At 41.7% G+C, this 19322-nt stretch overlaps 1 protein-coding gene across 3 annotated transcripts; it reads left to right on the top strand.

The window, feature by feature from the left end:
• The first annotated feature begins 1064 nt into the window (after positions 1-1064).
• UGDH (UDP-glucose 6-dehydrogenase) lies at positions 1065-17028 on the top strand. Of its 3 annotated transcripts, XM_067298122.1 has the most exons (12): positions 1065-1244; positions 1605-1773; positions 3988-4089; positions 5586-5786; positions 5891-6088; positions 6309-6456; positions 7488-7582; positions 10838-10968; positions 11680-11813; positions 13136-13227; positions 13309-13419; positions 14949-17028. In XM_067298122.1, exons 2-12 carry the CDS (start codon positions 1612-1614, stop codon positions 15057-15059), a joined length of 1485 nt encoding a protein of 494 aa, XP_067154223.1. In that variant the 5' UTR covers positions 1065-1244; positions 1605-1611; the 3' UTR covers positions 15060-17028. The 3 variants fall into 3 exon arrangements, with proteins under 3 accessions (XP_067154223.1, XP_013805016.1, XP_013805017.1); XM_013949562.2 differs by lacking the exon at positions 1065-1244 and having other exon boundaries at positions 1520-1773; XM_013949563.2 differs by lacking the exons at positions 1065-1244; positions 1605-1773 and having other exon boundaries at positions 3988-4045.
• Positions 17029-19322: the final 2294 nt, after the last annotated feature.

A 19322-nucleotide genomic window follows, 5' to 3' on the forward strand; every position in this document is an offset into this window, starting at 1 on the left:
GAGTGAGAAGGAAAGGACTTACTCATGTAGGAAAAGATTCTTGTATGGAAAGATCACATCCTTCAGAGCCTTTTAGCAATCACACAGTAAAAAATAAAGCAAAGACAATGATTCCACTCTCTTTTTAACATCCTTTAATATCTACTGATGAAAATGCCATATAAGAACAAAGTAGTATTATTATTAGCAAGCATATGCATATATTATCTATCTAATTTGGCAATGTTTAATACTAAATTTGCACTCTGTTCAAAAAAGCATAAATGACCACAGTGTTGCAGATGCAGCAAAAGATTAGCTTTTTCATGTCTAGGAGGTTCAGTGCAAGTGGATGCGAGTGGAATGGAGAAGAAAAGAAGGCCAGAGATTTCTTACATCTTTCCTGTCCCAAAGTCAGATGAAGCAGCCTGGTAACACACCACATTTATGCAAAAGGCAAGAGTAACATCACAGACCTTTAACACAAATAGGTATCAGCTTCGCGCTCACGAGGGCAACTCAGTGCAAGGAGCTCATTCTATTTCTTTATTACGGCAATGTTTGCAAACGGGATTTAAAACACTGGACTTCACTGTTGCACGTCCACGTGTTTAACAATGTGTCTTTGTGAGGAAAGCGCCAGGCCAGAGAGGGGCGAGCGCCGGGCGCGCTCCGCGCCCGCAGCCAGCGGCCCCGCGCCAGACCGCGCGAGTCCAGCGCTCGGGCCCAAACGCCCGCGGCCGGGCGCAGGCCGCGCTCGGGCACGCGCGGGCTCCGCCGAGCCCCGCCGCCCGCCTCGGGGCTCCGGCCGCGCCCGTCGGGCCCAAGGCCGCGCCGAGCCCCGCCGCGCCGAGCAGAGCCCCGCCGCCCCACAGCACGCCGGCTGGGCCCGGGCGCCCGGCGGCCCCTGGCCCCTGGCGGCGGCAGGGCGGGGCGGCGAGGGGCCAGGGCGCCGCGGAGGTGGCCGGCGCCCATTCGCCGGCAGCGCGGGGGGCGGGCTCTGCACCGCCCTGCGCCCCGCCCCCCGCGTGGCGCCGCCGCGGGCTGCGCCCCCGCCCGCGCTTCGGGCGCAGGGAGGAGCCGGGCCGCGGCCGGGGCCGGGCCGGCGCCGCGCCACTTCCCGGGGATGGAGCGGCCGCCTCAGCCCCGCCGCGGCCCCTTAAATAGCGGCCGCGCCGCCTGCTGTTGCTGCGCCTTGCCCTGAGCTCCGGCGCATCCTCACGGCCGACCCGCGGCGGCAGTGCCGGCGCAGCCCCGTGTCCGCCGTGAGTCTCCGGGCTCAGCCGCGCCCCTGCGGCTTCGGTTGCCCGCCCCGCGCCGGGGCTCCCCGCGGCCGGAGGGCTGCGGCGGCGGCGGCCCCGGGCCCCGGCCCGCTCCCTGCCGCGGGGCTCGGGCACGGGGCTGGGCTGGGCGCCGCCCGGCGCGGGGCGGCCGCGCTTGCGGCCCGCGGGCACCCGCTGGGCGCGCGGGGGGCGGCTCGGCTCGGCTCGGCTCGGCTCTGTGCCGCCGCCGCTGCGCCCCGCTCCGCAGCGGCCTGCGGGCCAGGCGGCGGCGCCCGGCGCTACCGAGCGGCGGGTTTGTGCGCCGGCCTTGTCCCTCAGCGCGGTTCCCTTCCCTCCTGGCAGAGCGATCATGTTCGAGATCAGGAGGATCTGCTGCATCGGGGCTGGCTACGTCGGGGGCCCGACCTGTAGCGTTATTGCGCAGATGTGCCCCTCAATCAAAGTTACCGTCGTGGACGTCAACGAGGCTCGGATCAATGCCTGGAATTCGGACACTCTTCCAATTTATGAGGTAAATCTGTCCTTATTTATTTATTTTGGTGTTATCTCTTTCTTCTAGCTGGCATTGCATTTGCTTTCCTCCCGCCAAGAGGAGCTTCCACATGGCCCACTTCTGACTCCGGTACGCGGCACAGTATCGTCATTAAAAGGAATGTTCTGGAGCAGCCCCACACTGCTGGTGCTCATTAAACCAGGCTTTGAAATGACCCTCTAATGATGTCAGATGCTGGAGGCTGTTTCAAAATTGCATACTAAGTTACATTTTTCCTTGCTACGCCCTATCTAGTGGATTACGCTGACTTTCTTTTCGGACCCCAGTACCTATAACTGAACAAGAGGACTATGTTATGATTAAATTATCTGCTATGTTATAGCACAGCATTAATGTTTAGTATTGGGTGGTAAACTGTATTCCCATTCTGAATACTGCCAGAATCCCACCTGTGCTGCACACCTTAACTATGTAGTAAGGTGGGGACAGTCATGCTTGAATCATGTTCTGATTCCCTTACACTGAAAACCTCCAAGCAGAAAGGCTAGGCCAGATTAAAATGATTTTTAAAAGTATGCTGTCACTTTTTTGTCATAGAAGCACTTTAATCTGAAGATAAGTCAGTATTTTCTATACTTCTCTTAGCACTTGATCCTTTTTTAGCTTTTCACCCTTAAAGAATAGCTGCTTTTTTTTTTCTTTTTGCCCTCATTCTTTTGAGATAAAGCTGTCAAGAAAAGACTCTGCTCTAGGTTCAAGTTCTCTTCTTCAATGGGAATGAAAGTTTGCTTTCACTTGGATTCCTCAAAACAAGGCAGGTTGCTTGATACTAACAGTTACATTTTTGCTGGAATAAGTCCTTTGAACCCTGTTTGTGCTGTAACACCCTTAGTTTTCTAAAGTTCCCTAAAATCCAAACCTATAATGCATGACTCCTTTAAGACAAGTAGATCTCCTTTGTCCTACATTTTCAAAGGAGAAGGTTTATAATGCTCAGATTAGCAGGTGAGAAATGAATAAAGTTCATGAGAGCAAGTACTTTGTTATGTATTAACACTTAGACTGCTTGAGTGAGTTAACATATCAAGACTAGCTCTACTGTAAGAAAAACAAAAAAAAAAAAATCTGTTTCCTGGTATAGTGTCCTTTGCTTACAAAGAATGTACAAAAACTACCAAGAATGAGTTCAGACAGCTGCAAATTTGAGCCACTGCATGCTGAAGGTTTTTGTATTTTTTGCTTGTTTTTTCTCTTGTCAGTGTCAGGAGGGACAAGGACATTCTTTTGCTTGCTAGTGAGCTACCTTTCTGTCTGCCTCCTACTAAAACCATTGTTGGTGTGTTTGGTATGGCCTGTAGCACACGTTAATCTACCTCCATTGGTCTTTATATCAAATGTCTAACTGAAATGAAAATAAAGTGAGACAGCAGAAATGTCTCATCTAAAGAAAGGAAAGCTTCTGCTGCTGCTTTCCTCCAGTGAACCTTTGCCTTTTTGGCACTTACTCAGGTATCTAATGTCATGACAGGTGTTTTGTAGGTTGGAGCTTTGATTACTAGGTTACAGGGCACAACTTTTATTTTCAACCAAAAAAAAAAAAAAAAGCTTTTTTGTCTCGAATACCCATGTGTTTGAAACATGGGTGGTTGCCAAAAGGAGTGTGTTTTTCCCCTCCTATGTCTTTGTGCTTCCTGCCTTATACTGGATGCAAATCAGATCAGCTTGTTAATTTGGTGGAAAAATTTTTTGGCGGGTTAGTTTGTATTGAATCGGTTTGCTAGATATGATGTTGGGGAGATGGCAGGAATGTATAGAGAAAGGAGCTGGGATCACCTCTTCTTGTTGCAGCTTGGGACATATAAAGTAAGACTTTGTTCTTAGGAATCTACTGAACATCACTCTACAGGTAGTTCTTTAATTGTTGCTCATGGTAACAGAATTAAATATGTATGTAAGCATGTCAATAAGTGGGGCCTCAAATCTGAGGTGCAACTAGCAACTCAGCATAGCTGAGAAAGTCTAGAGACTGTTCGGAGTGTCTTTTGAATAAGAAGGACTTTCATTTCCCTTCCCCCCCCAAATTTATGGAAGTTTTACTTTGTATCTGAAAGGCTTAAAAATACGTCATACTAAGCACAAAAGTTTGTATCTGAAATGGTATTGTCTATTTGGGTATCCAATTTACTCTTCTAACTATGTTAACCTTGAGTACTTTTCTTTCTGCTCTTTCAGCCAGGGTTAAAAGAAGTGGTAGAATCCTGTCGAGGAAGAAATCTCTTCTTTTCTACCGGTATTGATGATGCTATTAGAGAAGCTGATCTTGTATTTATTTCTGTAAGTTTGGGGGGAGGGGGAGAAGGTTGTTTTTTTGTGGTGTTTTTTTTCCCTTTTGAGGAGAGGGGTGGCGTTTTCCTAACAAATCCATGTGTTGATATCCTTATGTTAGGAATAGGCCTTTGCTTTGTCATGTTTGTTCATTTAGTGATGTAATGTAATTATGTGTCAGATTTCTCCTTGCACACTGTGGGGAAAGTATTAAGTGAGCTTTCTATTTTATTTTAGTTCTGCAATTATTTGTCTCTTTAAGCCAGTAGAGTATTTAGTAAACCATTGGGCTCCAAGTCAAAATGACAACGTGGATGTTTAGGGGAGGGTGTATGGAGAGCAGGATATAGTGCAGATCTGTCATTGTAGTGTCCTGCTAAAGCTCATAGGACGCGCATAGATTTATCTGTATTGAGTGATTAGGTGGTACCATTCCTAGACTGGGGTACAGAATCATGCACTATTTATTGGGTTACAAAGATGACTTATTTTTTAGAAGTTTTAAAAAACCCCATGTATTAATGGAAGACAGATGGCAGGATCTTCCTTTGATATCCTTCAGGAGCCTTTAATATTTCTAAGCTGTTGGCACCAGGAAGGGAGAGGGTCCAGTCAGTTATGAACAGTGTGGCCTTTTGTAATATAAAAGGCTGTTTCTAATACAGAGTCCAAAATAACTGATTAATATTCAACTTGATAGGCCACAGCCCAGTTATTTTTCTGTTTCTTAAGTGCTCTTTTCTTGAGACCCACTCTTTTGTGAGAGCACCTCAGTGTAGAGCTCTCCAATCATATTTTTCTCCATTTGTTAAGTCTAAAATGAGTGCTGTTTGGCTGGATGACTGCTGCTAATGCAGCCTATATGTTGCAACCTGGATTCCTGCCCTTGGCGGCTTTTTAAAATTATTTCTTAAGACGTACTGTGTTTTACGTGTTGTTGTTTTTCCTTTAAGCTTGTAATGAAAAGGACCCTCTGTATTAATCTAAATGATGTGTTTTCCCTCATGTTGCCTTTTTTCTATGTTCTTCAGTATAGCAACATCCAGCAGCTCTACACTTGGCTTTCACTGCCAAGTGGGTTTAAAGCATAATTGCCTTACTAGTTGCAAGATTCTTCTGAAGTGAACTTTTTACCCTTCTAACACGGGAGAGGAAACAAGAGGTGGTTGTCTGTGGCCATGAAGAAATTATTGCTGTCTCCAGAATAAACACCAAATTTTACAGAAGCCTGTGGAACTGCTATGAATTACTCCTGTTTAAATCCTATTTGATGAACAGAGTCTAGTGAGCTTTCTTCAGAAGACACAATGGGCAATTGACAAATCTAATAGCTGTTTGTCTGATATGGTAACTAGGGTAATTGTGGTGTAGAACCAAGCTGGCCTCTGGGAACCAAAATGTCTGTCATTCCTAACAATTTCACCTATTCAGTAGTTCCTGTGTGGTAAGAGTCCTCCGCATTCCTCCCCCCCCCCCCCCCAATCTTTCTTTGTGTTTGTAACTAGGTTAACACCCCAACAAAGACTTACGGGATGGGAAAGGGCCGGGCAGCTGATCTGAAATACATCGAAGCATGTGCTAGAAGGATTGTACAAAACTCAAATGGCTATAAAATTGTCACTGAGAAGAGCACAGTTCCAGTACGTGCTGCAGAGAGCATTCGTCGAATATTTGATGCTAATACTAAGCCGAACTTGGATTTGCAGGTAAACATAATCTGAGTTGTGGATTTAAATGATGGTCTTTTACTCTTTGCTTTTATCTGTTGTTTTTTCAATCTTTATTTCAAACTTTATTTTTGTGCCTGCAGGTGCTGTCCAATCCAGAGTTCCTTGCAGAAGGGACAGCGATCAAGGACCTGAAGAACCCAGACAGAGTGCTTATTGGTGGAGATGATTCTCCAGAGGGACAGAAAGCGGTCCGTGCTCTGTGTGCTGTCTATGAGCACTGGGTACCCAAAGAAAAAATCCTCACAACCAATACCTGGTCATCAGAACTTTCTAAACTGGTTAGTATGACTAAGTATTACATCATTTTGCTTAGAACTCGTTAACTGGTGTTTATGTATTAAACTATGTATATGGTTACCATTTTCTATTGTTCCCATCAACACAGAGATATAGATATTAAAGTAATACTACTTCTTCTGGTGCTAACTCTGTAGTTGTGTATGAATGTATTGGCTTCCAGAAGAGCTAAGTTCTCTGTACTGTGTTTTTTATTTACAGGCAGCTAATGCTTTTCTTGCCCAACGAATCAGCAGCATCAACTCAATCAGTGCTCTGTGTGAAGCTACAGGAGCAGATGTTGAAGAAGTGGCAAGAGCTATTGGAACAGACCAAAGAATTGGAAATAAGTTTCTAAAAGCCAGTGTTGGTAAATGAAGTCTTTCCCCTTCTGGGCTTTTGCCTGGTAGCACAGTAGGTCTACTAGTTGTGCTTCAAAAGAAGTGCTGTGATAACTTAATCTTCTGAAGCGTGAGAGGATGAAAATATTACTGAAGAATACTAGTATAAAACCATTTTTGTTATAATCGCAAAGATGAGCTTGCACTTGACCCTGACAATCTGAAGCACGAGAGTTCAGACTGCATGCTTTAATTCAATTCAGATTTTGATACTGGAGAATAAGATGTGATAGTGTTGATCAGTACAAAAATCTTTCAATTTCATGGGACAAGACTAAAGCCTATCTTTATGGCCACATTCCTGATGCTAGAAAGAGAAAGCTTTTGTTTGTTTTGTTTTCTAATCACCTTACTAAATGTAGTCTTTTGCAAGCTTCTAAAACAGTGAACGGCAGATAATAACCCAATGGGCATTTTGAAAACATATTTACTATAATCCTTCCTGCAATGTGTTGCCTCTGGGACTCTGCTGAGCAGACTTCTAGGGAATGAGGATCCTTTTATTAATAATCTCAATTGTCCCTTAATCAACTGTTGTGTTCTTTGGTTCTTGATTATGATTAGATGTCCATTTTGAAAAACAAGCAAAATGTTCACCTACTTATTTAAGCTGATATTTATTCATCTGAACCTCTGGGTGGGAGAAGAGCAAACCCAGGAGCTTGTCCACCCTTTTCTACAAAATAAAAACCCAGGGCCTGTCTTAACCAAATATCAAGTGAAGATGTGATTAAAATTTCCATTGACTTCAGTGGGATTTGGGGAAGGATTTTCGGGGCTTTGGTAGCCAACAAAATAAGTAGGTCCAGGAGTCAGACTTCAGAAGCTTCCAAAGGCCTTCATTTGCCAAAAAGCATTACAGTTTTTCCAAGAACTTGTTGCTGTTCTATAGGAATGACTGCCAAACTAGTTGATTCTGAAGATTTGGTTAGTAGAATAATATCTTACTGGTGCAAGCCATAGGTTAAAATATATATATATATATTTTTTTTTCTTTCAGGGTTTGGAGGTAGCTGTTTTCAGAAGGATGTTCTGAATTTAGTGTATCTTTGTGAGGCATTGAACTTACCTGAAGTAGCCCGCTATTGGCAACAGGTATGAATTCATCACTACTATTTTGTGACAAGTAGGTGTTTCTTCAGTGTGCAGCTTTCAAGCATTGTGTGTGTATTCTCTCTGTGCCTTAGTGTTAATGACTGAATACCTTAAAATGTTGACAGTGTTTACATTTTAGGGGCAACAGCGCAGCAATAGTATTTGATACTTATGGGTGCTTAGGCTTTGTATTTGGGGGGAAATTAACTGAAGAAGGAGGATCAAAACAGTTGGATTGGGAAGTTGCCTAGAAGTAGTGGTAGAAAATCTGAAGTACAGAGACGGGCCTGGACTCCTGCCTTCCTCTTCAGCTTTGATGTCTCTGTCCACTTCAAATTCAGAGCTTATGAGCTTCTCCTGAGTGTTTGCTCTTATAGCTCCTCTTCTAAAAACTCAGCAGAACTTGCTATTCTTGAATCGGTGTGGTTGCTGGTGTTCCCTAGCTAATGTTAGGAATGATTAGGAAGGTATGGATGCTTTTGGGCCTGGCACAAACACAGTGATGCTGGGTTGATCAATCTGTACTGGCAGGTGCTACCCTACTAGCTAGTGAAAGTACCTTGCCCCCTCTTCCCCAGTCTTCCCGACTGAGAGTTGAGAACAACTGCTTTGGTTTATTGTCCTGACTGAGGCCCTGGTGATCAGGTACAAGGCTGCCTGGCAGGTACCCTCAGACAGCACTGATCACATAATTTGCCTACCTTATTATTAGTCTTCCCATTTCTAGACCCTCCTTTTGGCTTCCCTTTCCCTTCTTTTCTCTGATCTAGTCTCCTGCCAAATGAACAGTCCACCCATAATTAATTACTTTTCCACCACTGGTCCCAATTTAGCCACATGCATGCTCAAATTTGGTATTTTTTTATAACATCACCTAGGTAATCTTGGTCTTGCATGGTACTATTCATATGGTTACCTAGGCCCTGTTGGCTTTGGAAGATTCTGGTCCCCAAAAGGTCCCTAGTATTCCCCTCCAATTACCTGAAGTTTGGGTTGTTCTTGCATATCTCTCCTTTAAGCACTTGTGAAATCGGCCATCCCTCCCTTTTGTCACCTTCTTACATTATCTGTGATGTCCAGCAATTTTTCATGTCATGTCCAATAGCTTTCTACATGCTGTTCAATTAGCGTATCCTCAGGCCAGGGCCTAGTCAGCAGCCTCGTATGTGTTTGCAGCTCTAGCAGTTAAATCAATTGCTTTGGACAAGGATGGCATGGGTTTTGTGCTGTCTGCAATCTGAAGAGGCTCATATTGTCATCTTCCTTCAAGAATGCCCTTCATCAGGATATGCTGGTCTATGGTAGACACACTTGCAATCCTATCCAGTGGAGCTGGGACCTCTGTGCACATGCATCCAGGAGGGATTTGGTTGAACACATAGGACTTGATGCATTGACAGGGAAGGAAAGAGGAGGAGCTCAAGGTTCTGATATCTTCTCTAAGAACTGCTGTTTTCACTTGGTAAAAAATACAGGCAGACAATAGGCAATTCCTAGAGCAAGGAGCAGCAGGAGCTGCAAGAACTAACAGCACTAGCTGGGTAATATTAATATGATGAATAGTAGAAAACTGTATTCTGTTGACAGGGACAAATTGGTTTGGCTCTCTGCTGTTTAAGATCACAAGGATGCTCCTCAAAATGCAATCCAGTTGGTATCTTGGCAACCCAAAGGCCTAGAAATACTTATGATTTGTCTGTGGGTGTGGGGTTTTTGTTTTCTAACAAAAGCCTGAAGAGTTGCATTGTTGAAGTAAACAGACTAGCTTAAAGCATCTTAAATGCTTTAATGCTCTCTAATTCTGCTTCAAGAACTACAGTTTATTAGCTGTGGACAGATCAGATGGTAAAAAGAGTTGCTACTGAACTAGTATAGAGTATCATATTCATGTAATGCAGCCCCCTGCCTGCACCTTCTGCTTCCTCAGTAACGCACTGTCCTCTTGCAGAGGTCTCTACCTGCTGCAGTCCACACTGGTCAGGTCACACGTGCACCTGGATAAGTAACCATGTAAAACCCCTCTCCTTCGTGGCCTGAGCACTGCACTGTCAGCAGCCCCATCCCAGTGCATGCACATGGGAGACTGCAGACAAGTCTGAGGACAGGGTGCTGAATCTGGAAGATATGCCAGTCAGAGTGGCTCCAGAAACCTAACTTCTATTGTGTCTGGTCTTTAGATATGACAGGGCCAGGGCATGCCTACACAAAGAAATGAGCTACATAAAGAAATGCATCACTCTTACTCTGTCACCTATTACCATTATGTTCCCCTACTCTGCTGGAGTGCATAAATCTCACTGCTTTTATCTGTCCTCCTCAAAGAAACCTGGTTCACAAGTGCCTTTTTTCTGTATCGTTTGTACCTTGTGTTCTACAAATCACTGCTAAGTCCTGCTTTGGGCTGAAATCTTCAAAATCAAGAGGGAAGCATAGTTCTCTCCAGTCCATGGTAAACTTTGACTAGTTGGGAGAACCTACCTTCCCTCATCTAGCAGTGGTCTGGGGTCCTCTCTGACCAATGTTAAGGGTTGGGGATCAAAGTATGAAACAGACTGGGAGGAAAGCTTCAGAACAATCAGCCTGATTGAACCTACTTATGTTAACAACAAAAGATTTAAGTGCCTCAGTATTGCTTATAACCACACTAGTTTTGTGCATTGAAATCTGTAACAATGTGTATGACAACACTTGACAGTTGTCCATCCATGGCATGTAGAGAAGTGTTGGTCTGGTGATGGGATGTCCTTGTGACATTAAGTACCTTAAAGTTACCATTTTATAGAGACCTATGTAACACTAGAACTGCTTTCTGTTTCTGCCTGGAATAGAACTTGTTTTGTGTGGTTGGTGTGAATGTGTATAGTTGTATTTTTTTTGAGGGGGGGGGGGAGTTGGGGGTGTTTTTTTTTTTTTTTTTTTAACCCAAACAAAAAAAACTCTCTAGCCTTTGATCTAGATAAAGTGAGAGAGTATGCGTGTGAACAGACATCTGCAGTCACTGATTGAAATAAGATCCAACTCAAAAACCTATAAATTAACTGAACTTATGTTTGGATTACTTATGTGGTGCTGAGTAAAGATACTTGTTTCTTCCCCAGTCTCTTTAATATTAAACTTATGTCTGGCTAGCTTGGCTTGAGCTTCTTTTTGTTAAAATCATGTTTCTGGTAAGGGTGTTTCCTCAGTGATTGCTAATATGATCAACTTAGTTGAAAATAGCTCTCTTCCAAACAGTCATGTCTTATATGATTTCAGGTAATAGATATGAATGATTATCAGAGAAGAAGATTTGCTTCTCGTATTATTGACAGCTTGTTCAATACTGTCACTGATAAGAAGATTGCTATTTTAGGGTTTGCATTTAAAAAGGATACTGGAGACACAAGGTAAGAGAGCAAATTCAATTCATGAATGTGGCTGCCCTACATTTATCACCAGCTATGCAGTTAAACACACCAATTCAATTCTATTAATGAAAACAGATCAGCTAAAGGGTCCTAAACCTCTTGTGATTGAATTGGTTTGTAACAGGGGTTAGTTTTTCTTAAATGGGGGACGCAATTTATTCTTGGTCTCTAAAACTGAATGATACATAAATGATAATCTGTTGCATCTGGTCCTTACTACTTGCATAAGCTAAGATAGGTTTTGAACAGAGCCCTTCCTTTCTCTACAGTAAAGCATGCAAACATTTTTGGCTTTGGCAATTGGGAGTCAGTAGCAGAGCTTCAGCTTTGTTTCCCAAAGGTGGCTATTCTGTTGCTTTCCTATAAAGGTTAAATTCTATCGAGTTCTCTTAAACTGGAGTTTGCAGGGTGACACCTTATTAATTATGCTCAGTCAGAATACTGGGGCTTAGTATCTATCTTATGCGTGATTTGGTGAAAGAGATGTAAATTTGTTTTCTACATTACCCTTCTTGGCCTCCCTCAAGACTTATTTTGCTGTTATGGATTACCACTCAAATGTGTAATGCTAGAGCTTTTATACTGGCTCTACTTTAAACACATCTCATAGGGTCCTTTCATGACACTTGAAGACTTTCGTTGTTTAGAACAAACCATCTGATTCTTCAACTGGTTGATTCACTTCCCTAGAGAGTCTTCCAGTATCTACATTAGCAAGTATTTAATGGATGAAGGAGCAAAACTTCATATCTATGATCCTAAAGTACCTAAGGAACAAATCATCTTGGATCTTTCACATCCAGGTGTCTCAGAAGATAACCAAGGTAGGAATACTCATCAAAAGTTCCTTTCCTGGAAGAGGGAGGAAGAAAAAAACAAAAAAAAAAAAACAGGCCTTCCACATTTTGAGAATAGGTTAAATACTAGAAATTCACTTTCACCATGGCAGTGATGTGCTGCTGGTTGCATTTTATTAATGCAGAGATTTGTCATAGTTCAGAGGATTACTGTAAACCTCCCCCTCTCTGCTTAGCATTTTATGGATAAATGCTAACTCTGTACCAGTGTGGGTTTTGGTTTTTTTTGTTGTTGTTAACAAATATTTATTTTATTTAAATGCATGCAAAGAACTTTCTCTCTGTGTAATTAAAAGAAAGAACAAAGAGCTTCCAGCAGTAGGAGGGACTAGTGTTACTCTGTCCACTTTTTCCTGTCTGGAGCCTTGTTTTGCCATAGTTCTGTCTTGCCTATCTAAAGTAAAAGTCACAAAATAATTCTAATATTCACTGTAGAACACTTAGTTTTCTCTCCTGCCCTCCTGGTATCATCTCCCATTTCATCTCTGCCCTTGAATTCAAGAAGACTTAAAATAGTCATCTATGAGTAAGGGATTTGTGGGGAGTGTTTTGGATCTTTGTTCTTTTTTTCCTATTGGGCAGGGGAGGAATGGAGATGATGTATGGATGGGGAGAAGGATAGATAACTTTTCTAGAGATGGCGAGAGAATGAGGGAGAACAGGCTGCCATAAGGAAGAAGAGATGATACTCAAACCAGCCAGATAGACCTGGTATGGCAGATGTACTTAGAGTGAAGGACATGGATTATCTGACATGCAAGGGGAGTGAAGAACAGTAGTAGCCATTAGAAGCTGGAGTGCTTAAAGGGGGCCCTTGAATTCGAGGGGGATGGAAGAATGATCTCCAGGCAGATGCTGAGTCAGTCAAAGGATGAAGGCAGCCCTTGACGTATGCACTGAGCCACGTGTATTTTTAGTGTGAAACAAGTGTTAAATAGCAAGTGTAGTGTGCTGCTATCATACAGGCAGTGACCTTTATGAGAGCTGGCATTTGAAGATTTGATAGTAACTTCCAATTCTGGAGATGCTCTTAACTGTTTAAATCAGATTGGAATGCTTAATTTCAAGCACTTAAGAGCCCTGACTCTGTTCAGATGCCAGGTATCAGCTGCTATCATTTTTTTCTTTTTTTTAAGTGACAAATGTCTTGACTGAAAACAACTCTAGATGAATGACCTGGAACTCTCCTTGTTTGAGCGGAGCAAGGAAGGAGACTGTCTTGCCAGGAGTGTGCCAGGTAGACACCAAAGACCTGTGCAGAATGAAACCTCCTTTCCTTTCTATTGCAGTGTCTCGGCTGGTCACTATAAGTAAAGATCCATATGAAGCCTGTGATGGAGCTCATGCCCTTGTAATCTGCACTGAATGGGATATGTTTAAGGTAAAAATTGTTTTCTTCAGTTCAATTTAAAGATACAAAGAGAAAGTGTTAATTATTCTCTGCTCTATTTGCCCTCCACAGGAGCTGGATTATGAACGTATTCACAAGAAGATGCTGAAGCCTGCATTCATCTTTGATGGCAGGAGAGTTCTTGATGATCTTCATAATGAGCTACAAGTCATTGGTTTCCAGGTAACCAGCTGGATTTTTTTCTTGGCTCTTTTTTTTTTCTTTTATTTTTCTTTCTCTTCTGGGGGGGGGGGGAGGAGGGAGGATGTTGGTGCCTCCTTCCCCCCCCCCCCCCCCCCGCACCCCTTTCTCTTTCACTTTTGCCTACTGGAATGATTGAGTTACAAGAGAAAACCCCTCTTTCTAGGTGAGGCTTTAAACGTAAAACACTTGTTCTTAGGTCTCTTCACTAGTTCACCTTTCCTCCAGTACCTTCTTGTTCTGTAAACTGATGCTCTGTTAAAATCCAAGCTACATCGGAATATTCCATCAACACTCAGCAGTGTAAGCATGTCTGGGACAAGTCATCTATCTAGCACTTCTAGTAGAGACAAAATATTTGACTAATACTGAAATCGCCAGATCTCTGAATAATCTCCTAGTAGAAGCATCTCAGTCAGTCATGAATTAGAGCAAAACCTAGAAGCCAGATCAGATACATGTTTCAGCTCAATTATTTCCTTTTATGTACTCCTAAGTATGGTGATTACTTGCATAATGGTCATAGGCTTTCCCTCCCTCCCCTCCTGCTTGTTTTCCTTTGCTTAAGCTACAGCACAGCTGTTACATGAGCCTATTTACAAACAGTGTAAACTGCTTTTACCGGTTAAGTTCTGTGGTCACATGGTGCAGCTATACAGGCAAATATGGTTCATATAGCTGACATGGCTGCTTAAACAATGCTTTTCAGAAGGTGCTGATGAAACCAGGTAGTTAACTCAGGTGTCTGCCTAGAATATCAATTTTCACTAGTTTTCTGTTGAATTTATTCTTTAGGATTGTTCTAAGTCAGATGCAAAGCACCAAAAGACAACATATTGTACTTAAAAAGAAAGCTACATCTCCTCTCATTTACTGGGCATCTGAACTATTTCACTAGTTTGCATTTTGGCCTCTGTAAGCTCTGCCCTTAAGTGATTTACATTAGCCTGATTTAGGAATTGGAGGAGCTTGTCTCACTTTGAATTTTGCAGCGCCTGTGTGTGTGCGCACGCACGCACAAACTTAGTGCATACTTTCTTTCTTTGAAAGGCTAGTCAACCCTATCTAAAGTTGTACTTTTTTTCAAAAAACAACCCCATCCATTAATGAAGAAAGATGCTTACCTATCTTAATTTAATGGATATAAACTTTTAAATAAAGGAGGCTAAACCTGCATTTTCTGAATACCCAGGCACTTTTTATGATATTTATACTGATAGTTCCATGGAAGCTGAGGCACATGAATGTTCAAATTACTGAGATGCAACTATTTTAATATCATGTAAAGCAGGAACCTGTAAGAGGTTTTTGTTTTTAATTTTTTCAAACTCTTTGCGCTTGTACTCCCAAAATAGTCTCTTGGCACACTGTCTGTGTGCTTTGCAGCTTTTATTTTTCCAATGTTAATTAAAAGTAGTCATGGCCCTGGATTAAGTTCATAGATTCCTAATAGCCTGACATGATTCTGTTAGCTTGCCACACTCACTTGCTAACTGTATCTTTTCTTTCAGATTGAAACAATTGGGAAGAAGGTGTCAGCCAAAAGAATCCCTTTTGCTTCTTCTTGTGAAATTCCTAAGTTCAGTCTGCAGGACCCTCCTGTAAAAAAACCCAGAGTGTAACTCTTAATAGATACTGAAGGAATTCTGTGAACCTTAGTGATATTAATTGTAAGCCTTTACTTTTTAAGGAAAGATATTTTTTCATAAACTGAAAACCATTTTTACACTAGAAATGGTATCTGGTACATGTGAATTCAGTCTACTTTCAAATCTCTATTTTTATAATTTTTTTTTTTCAGTTACTGAAGATGGTACAGACCAGTTTTTAATAATGAATCAACATTTAAGTGGAAAAAAAAATTACCTTCAAACTGCAAATTTCTGCTTCAAGAAACATTCCTAAACTGCACCTTAAATGTTTCAAGTGTTATGAAAGCAAAAGAAATAGAAAAGCTGCTTCTTACTTTAGTCCAGCTATAGACAGTGATTAGGAGCTCAGTTGGTCTCACTGATTATAACTTACCTCTGGGGTAACTTTTTGCCCTGTTAAATGCTTGCTTTAACTGGCATAACAAGTCAAAAGATATGTTCTGAATGAATTTAGTAAGATTTGGGTTGAGCCCTAAAGTAGAGCTGACTGCAATAATAATGCCCTGATGCTGATTGATTGGGATCAATGGGCACTGATAAAATCTAAAGTGACTTCTGGTTTTGGGAGACCAGATAGTTCTGCAGACATCTATTGTGTAGTTAATGGCAGTGGACTAGCAGCTATAAACTGATCCACTGGCAGATAACGCTTTTGATTCTTCACGATCTTGCCCACATTCCACATACAGCACATAATTCATTGATTTAATCAGATTCCTGGGCAAATTTTCCTGAATTACAGCAGTGTAACCCATCAGCTTTGGCAGAGGAGCATTCTGCTTGCTGCTTGTTTGAACGCTGAATTTAAGCAGGATTACCTGAAATTAATTCAGTATCAGTCCAAGTAGAAAGCAAATGTTGGCTTCAAAGCTATCTGGTGGTTGTTGTGGTGGGTTTTTTTTGTTTGTTTGTTTTTTCCTTCCTTCCCTTACTTTCTGCTTGCATACTTGAATGAAAGCAGGTTTCCTAATCAACCTGCAAAAATTATTCTCTTCTCCTAAGAAAAGATTAAAAATACAAATTCAGCCCCATAAGTTAGTCAGCTTGCTACCTCATGTAATTACAGGAATGCATTCTTCTGATGTTATCTTTATACTTTTGCCTTTACTACTACTTTATTTCTACTTGTTTTTGTTATCCCAGTTGGCCAGTGCTATTAAATTCCTTGGGATGGCAAAGTTTGTGTTCAGTTCATTGCATGGGGTTGTAAAATGGAGGGGAGGATAAAGAAGGATGACTGAACAGGTTTCAGAACAAAAGGGGCAGGAACCTCTTGGCTGAATAACAGTAGTGTTGAGATGTTTGAGAATTGCCCTGTAAGTAGTCACATAATACCTTCTGTATTCATTCAGTGGAAAAGTATGCTACATTAATAGTTAAACCAAGAGCACAAGATCCATGTCCTTTTTTGCTAATAAAAGTACTATTACTTGCTGAAATGCAGACACAATTTACTATCTTAAGCTTTAGGATAGACCTCTGAAGACTTAAGGAACATGTATAATTTAGACAGATAATATGAGACAATGTTATCTGTTAGACTGCCTGCAATTGCTCTGCCCTCCAGCCGGATGCTTTCAGATCTGCACACCTCAGTGTCTTCCTTGTGAGGACTCGCTCTGTAGTGAGCACGCAGCACTGTGGGCAAATACACTTCAGTCGTTTTGTCCCACTATTGTAAGGCTCCTCTGTGAGGTATGCATCAGAAGCCAGTCAAAATCAGTGGGAATTACAGGAGCCTTAAGCTTAAATTCATGTGTTGACTTCCATCATCGCATCTCCTCTTACTGATTCTGTTTTAATACAGTGCTCAGAGAGCAGGAACAGCCCTGTGATAAAGCTGAGGTATTTGTAAAAACTAATCCAACTCTTGTTTTGCAGGTAAATACTCTTGTGGCTTACATGCTTACCCCCCCCCCAAAAAAAAAACAAAACAAAACCATGCACACACAAATAATAGCAACTGAGAGGACAAACTGGTTACTTCTTGGGGGTTAAGAGGAGGGTATTGACAAGTTGAGCTTGAAGGCTTTCATCTTTAATTATGTTCAGGGCAGCACAGCACTGTTTCAGGGCTCACCTCAACAGGGAGGTGAGCAGGAACTCTAGGAAAATCAGGATAGCAAGAGTGCATTTCAAAAGTTTGCACAGAGTTGTTTATCGTAGCATCTGTGTGTGGGACCTGTCCTCGTTAGTCTGAAGTGGACAGATGAACCATTCACAGTGCTGCTCCTATTATGACTGTGTAAGAGCTGTAAGGCTGGCCAGTGTTGGTGAGGCTTCCAGCAGCTCTTCACATGTCACCTTGGTGAAACTGAGGAACCAGTTGCTAGACGCATTCCTGTCTTCTGCTTCTCCTGTAAACGGAGTTGAAGCCTGGAGAGTGACTTGTGGCTTAATCATAAGGATCAAGAAAGAATGGGGGAAGTTTTTTTATAGTGGGATCTCTTTATTTTGCATTTCTTAGGAAATGGCTGAGCGGGAGGCAGACCCCTTTGCAAGAGCAGAAGGGGTATAACAGGTGTTGTCATTCCTCTTGCTTTCTGGGAAAGTCAGCTTGCTTGGTCTTTTGGCTGCTGAATCCTTTTACTGGACACCGGGGTTGTGGGATGGATCAGGTTTAACAATGATCTGAACAGCTGGTGGTATATGCCTTTAGGATACTGGAATATTTATCTCGCATGTATGTAGGAGAAATTCACTACAGGCCAAAAGAAAGATCTTCAGAAGCTTCTGCAGCACCATGAATCACAAGCCATCCTCTTCAGAGTAACAGTTGCTAGGGATATGGAGATGACTTGCATTCCTGCTCCAACTTGGGAGTTGGAGCTCCCAAGTAGTGCAATGCCATAGTGTTGTGGGTTTTTGTGTGTGTGTTTTTTTTAATGCTATTGAATTTGTGTCTATGGGATCTTACAGTTCTTGTCAAGAATTATGGGATCTATATGAGTAATGGACTTCTGTACTCTGTTTTTTATGGGACTTTTAATAAAATGCAATCCATGCTAACACTGCTTTTCATCCCAAAAGTGTGAATACAACAGTTGAAGCAAACCCAACTTTAATACCAGCCTATGAATTGTATGCTATGGACTACATAAATTAAGCTTTACTCAAGAACTGTGTGGACAAATTCTATATGCCAGATGTGTGGGTGTGTGTTGTGGGGGGGTGGTTATTGTTGTTTCTCTTTTGTGTCCCTCCACCCCCACCTTGTATGTGTGTGTTCAACTCTTAATGTAAAGCAGTTAAAACTAGCCTAGTTCCAAGCATCTGAAATTCAAGAATATTGTAAATTAATAAACAGAAATATGTTTTTAACCAAGAGTAGTATAGGAATAGTTAAAGGAGGGATTTCATAGTGACTAACAAATTTACACTCTTCTTCCTTTTTCACTTGAGGTTCTTCTGTTGGAGGTGATGTAGAGCTTACAATAGTGCTTATAATCTTGCTAAACTGAAATTTGAACTGAATTTTAAAATGCAGGAAAGTGTAGGGGTTTATCTATGATGAAATACTGGGGACAGTTTTCATTATTTGCTTTTTCTATTCTAAGCTGAGAACTTTTATTGCAAGTTGAGAATATCTTTTATAATGACTTGAAATATGTGGTAGTAAAGAAGCATTTTATATATATAAATATTTTTTTAATGAAGGGGAGGCTATTACTAATTACTGAGCAAGTACGAAAAATTGTTTTAAAACTCAATTTTTAAATAAGTCTGGTTTTTGTTGATTTAACAGATACTTTTTTCAAGTCACTGAAAGATGTAGTGATTCTTTAGTCAGCTGCATGATAACATTTAATTATGCTTCACAGATTGAAGAAGTAGATTGATGTAATGATACTAAAAAGGAGTATTCATTCTCTTACAATTTCAAGTTGACACAGATTCTATTCCCAAAACTCAATTTGGTGTTTTTCTGATTGCAAGGAAGATTAATGTTTCTTAAAATACTTTATTGCTGCTTTGTGGAAACAAACTGCCAAAAGCAAGTGCTTGATATACAAAAAAGAAACTGTCACTAAACATAAAACTTCAGTGCAAACAAAGTTGGAAAATTCATGAAACCTGTGTTGAACTTACAATTGTGAGTTCTGGGTTCTTGCTTCATATGAGTATGCGTGGTGTCTTTAACATATCGTTATGGAAAAACTGAACAGGCAAGGGAAAAGATAGTTGTAAAGCAGATTTTTAACTAGGAAAGGAGCTTTAAGACTTGTTATTTTT

Source organism: Apteryx mantelli, chromosome 5 (genome assembly GCF_036417845.1).
Source record: "Apteryx mantelli isolate bAptMan1 chromosome 5, bAptMan1.hap1, whole genome shotgun sequence".
NCBI classification, from domain to species: domain Eukaryota; kingdom Metazoa; phylum Chordata; class Aves; order Apterygiformes; family Apterygidae; genus Apteryx; species Apteryx mantelli.